Below are 4,161 nucleotides of genomic sequence, written 5' to 3'. Positions count from 1 at the left end.
TTTGAGGGAAAACACCAACAACAACCACAACAACAAGAATTTATACCGTCACAATAATAATAACAATCCAAGTTTCATTGAGTGGCTCAAACCATCTTCATCTCTAACTAGTTCACTATTTTTATCATCACAAACTCCACCTCCCTGTGTGACTGATGAACACCGAGAAACTATAGAGTTTTTTCCCATTTTGAAGGCTTCAGAGGGAGAGCATGGAGTGGGGAACAATCATCATCATCATCAGAAGGAAGAAGAAGAAGAAGGTATTGAGGTGAAAGAAGAGAAGGTGGAACAACAACAACAGTTGATGACTGTGGCTTTGCACATTGGATTACCAACAAACAACACAGTAGGAGTTGTTGCTGCTGATGATGATGAGAAAAAGAAGGTTTTGCATGTTAAGGAGGAGGAAGAAAAAGAAAAAGAAGAAGAAGAAGCAGAAGAAGAAGAAGAAGAAAAGTTATTGGAGAGAAGATTATTGGAGAATTGGTGGTTAAAGCAGGAAGAGAATAAGAGGTTTTGGATACCAAGTCCTTCACAAATCCTTGTTGGACCTATGCAGTTTGCTTGCTCTATTTGCAACAAAACTTTCAACAGATATAACAATATGCAGGTTCATTCCGATCCTCATCACTTTCTCAACTTTACAAACCCCTAATCTTCATCTTTTATTTATTTCTTCTAACTATTTTTATTATTTCAGATTATCTAATTAAGTACTTAATTTTACATATAGAAACCAATTGAACCTAGAATCCTTCTAAGAAATTAAACCATATTAACATCATGCATATAAATTGGGAATATAGAATTCTAGTTTGACCAGTAGTTCCTTTAAATTTGGAATTTGTGAGATTTGAAAGATATTTCAAAAGAAAATTAACCACATAGTCTCAACTTAGATATCAATCGATTTCCTTTACAATCACACATATAATCTTTAAATTCTTTCATTTTTTATTTTATTATAAGGCTTGATATATAGATATATAGTTGTTGATTTATGTCTATATATATGCAATGCTATGTTTAGTTCATCTATCTCAACATTATTAGACCTACATATATATCTGAGTACATGAATATGTTTTCGCATTATTATTCCAATTTTTCATCTCTTAATTATTATTTGAAAGGCAAATTAAGAATGATTAGAACCATAGCTACTAGTGCACTTCAAGTTGAATCTCCTGTAAGTTCTTTGACACCAACGTGTAGATGTTTTACGTGATGATTATGATGACTAGGATAAAGATATAATCATCAAGAATAAGACATTGTAAATCATTGAAATGAATTTTCACGACCATGCAAACACATGATCATGACTGTCTTTTTCTTTTGCTTTAATTTTGATTTTTGGTTTCTTTTTTTCACTTTAAGAAAGATTTGATTTGAGATTAGAATTCGTGTTGCCGACTATAGCATATTCCCTTTCAGGCCTTCATTACTTTTTGTAAAAGGCTCCCTTAGGATTTCTACTACCCATGTATTTATTAGTTTGTCTTTTTATATATGTCAAGCCACAAGAGTGAATAGCATATGATGATTGAAGATAAAATCTCTATGTAAATAAGGATCTTTGCTCTTAGCAAATTCTTATCAACCTTTCTTTTTCTTTCAAAAAATGAAAATTAGTATCTCTATTAATATGCTAGTTTAGAGACTCTTAAGAATTTCCCTCACTCTTATTTGAACATTAGCTTTTGCTACATTTTTTTAAATATTGAAATTCACTTGTTAATCACTACACCTAATTTTCAACAAGTAGAAAAAAAATCTATATATCATACTAGAAGGGAGCATAATTATTAATTAAATTATGATACGTCTACATAAAAAATAATCACTAAATCAATTATTGATATAAAATACATATTAAAATATTAAATATATATTTAAAATAAGTTAAATAATAAATGTTGGTCTAATAATATATAATAATTGATATGATAAATTAAAATTTTCTTAATATAATTTTTTCATCTAGCTATACCACCCGTGATTGCATATTGAGAATGCAGTTCCAAATCTTGAAGATATAGATTAGTATACATGAAAAAATAAATATATAATAATTCATCATATGTAGTAGCTAGCACTAGCTTTTTGAAGACAAATTAGCTAGTTCCTTTTTCCGGTTGTCCCCCTTAGATTGGGTAAGATTATTAACAATTAGCTAAGTGACAACAATATATAGCCAAAACTAGGACACAACATTGCTACTTACTTAGTAGGGCATATAATTGAATTGGCATATAATTAAATTTAAGCAATTTTATAAGAAACTTGTCAAATAATTACTTCACTTGTTTTTTTAAGTAAATATTAAAAAAAAATAAATAATTCTCTAACTTTTTAATTTAAAGATATATAAATTTTTTATTAATTAAAAATACAAAAACATCATTTATTTTTTAAATATAAAATATTTAAATTTTTCTGTTTAAAATATATAAAGACAATTACATATTTTAAAGAGATTTAGATATCTCGCTTTTTAAATAAAATAAAAGATATTTTTATATTTTCAATTAGTTGATAATTTATTTATTTTGGAATTAAAGAATAAAGATTTATTTATTAAGTTCTCTTAATATTTAAATTCTATCTTATATATTTGTGATAATTTATTGACCAATAACATATACTTAAATAACATATACTTAAATAGAGATTACATCTGTGTAGATGAAAGTAGTCTTGATAAATTGAATTTGCATGCAGATGCATATGTGGGGGCATGGTTCGGAATTCAGGAAAGGGCCAGACTCACTGAGAGGAACACAACCTGCGGCAATGCTAAGGCTACCATGTTATTGTTGTGCACAAGGTTGCAAGAACAACATCAACCATCCAAGGGCAAAGCCATTGAAGGATTTCAGAACTCTGCAAACACACTACAAGAGAAAGCATGGCACCAAGCCCTTTATGTGTAGAAAGTGTGGCAAAACCTTTGCTGTTAAAGGTGATTGGAGGACTCATGAGAAGAACTGTGGTAAGCTTTGGTATTGCACTTGTGGTTCCGATTTCAAGCATAAGAGGTCCCTTAAGGATCACATTAGATCCTTTGGTAAGGGTCACTCTCCTCATCCTTCTCTTGAAGGTTTTGAGGATGAGAAGGAATGCATTACCACTGGCTCTGATGAAGATGAACTTAAGTAGTTCAATTAAATTCCTCCTATTTAAATATATATATATATATATAGTATACACCATCTAATAACTAACATTATTATATGTTCCCATAAGTAAGTTATATATCTATGTCATGGTTTTAAATTATGGTTGCAGTTGTAATGCTTTGAAATAATGTTGATACAACAAAAAGTATTACAACAATGATAGATATAACTTCAATTTAAAACCATGATTTCTGCATTAGCTTGTGTTCAGTAACAAAAAATTCTCAGAAATATTGATGCTTGTGGAGCATGAAAATATAGGGAGCGGTTTGCTACCGAGCACTTAGCTTAATTGCAGCTTTATTAATTTTATATGTAGAGAGAAATATGCATGCATGTATGGATGATGAGTTAGTTTGCTTATTTGATTGTTGATTAATGAATAAGAAGGTTATCTCAAGTGATGAAGCATATGAATTTTTTTCAGAGATCAGAATTAATTAGCATGTATGTGTTTATGTATTGAATGAAGGAAATTTAAATGCTTCATTACTGAACTACTATGTAATCCTCAATATTATTAAGGACTTAATTAAAGTGTTTGAAATCTTTTTTATATTTTGATTGATTTTTTTTTAATTTAGTGTGTATGATGATTGTTTGAAATCTTTTTCATATTTAGTTTTTTTTAGATAAATTCAAATTTATAATTATTCACTTATTATTAATATATAAAGAGTGTATGCAAAATGTGAAACCAAAGATGTCCTTGTCATATGAAACAAGTAAAAACATTACAATTTAATTAAGAATTTAAGATGTTATATAGCAAGTGATGTATTCAGATGAGATGAAAATAAATATAAAGTTACTGAAAAGATTATAATTAATTATTTTACATGAGAGTGGAAAACATATATAATTATTGGGGATGAACTTTTTCTACACCATCAAGATTAATAATTGAAATGAAAAAAACGTTGGTTCAGCGGCAAGCTAGCTAAATAATTAATGTCTAAAGTAGTGAAGCCGAAAT

The 4,161-nt window shown here is 28.6% G+C and overlaps 1 protein-coding gene across 1 annotated transcript in view; it reads left to right on the top strand.

Moving 5' to 3' along the window:
• LOC107461774 (zinc finger protein WIP3-like) overlaps positions 1-3,741 on the top strand; it is a 10,054-nt gene extending 6,313 nt beyond the window's left edge. The window contains exons 3-4 of the mRNA XM_021129245.2: positions 7-613; positions 2,728-3,741. Of these exons, the coding sequence (XP_020984904.2) occupies positions 7-613; positions 2,728-3,165 (1,045 nt within the window). The 3' untranslated portion in view covers positions 3,166-3,741. The remainder of the gene's footprint in view (positions 1-6; positions 614-2,727) is intronic.
• Positions 3,742-4,161: the final 420 nt, after the last annotated feature.

This window comes from Arachis duranensis, chromosome 8 (genome assembly GCF_000817695.3).
Source record: "Arachis duranensis cultivar V14167 chromosome 8, aradu.V14167.gnm2.J7QH, whole genome shotgun sequence".
NCBI classification, from domain to species: domain Eukaryota; kingdom Viridiplantae; phylum Streptophyta; class Magnoliopsida; order Fabales; family Fabaceae; genus Arachis; species Arachis duranensis.
This window is presented reverse-complemented; position numbering and strand designations above follow the sequence as displayed.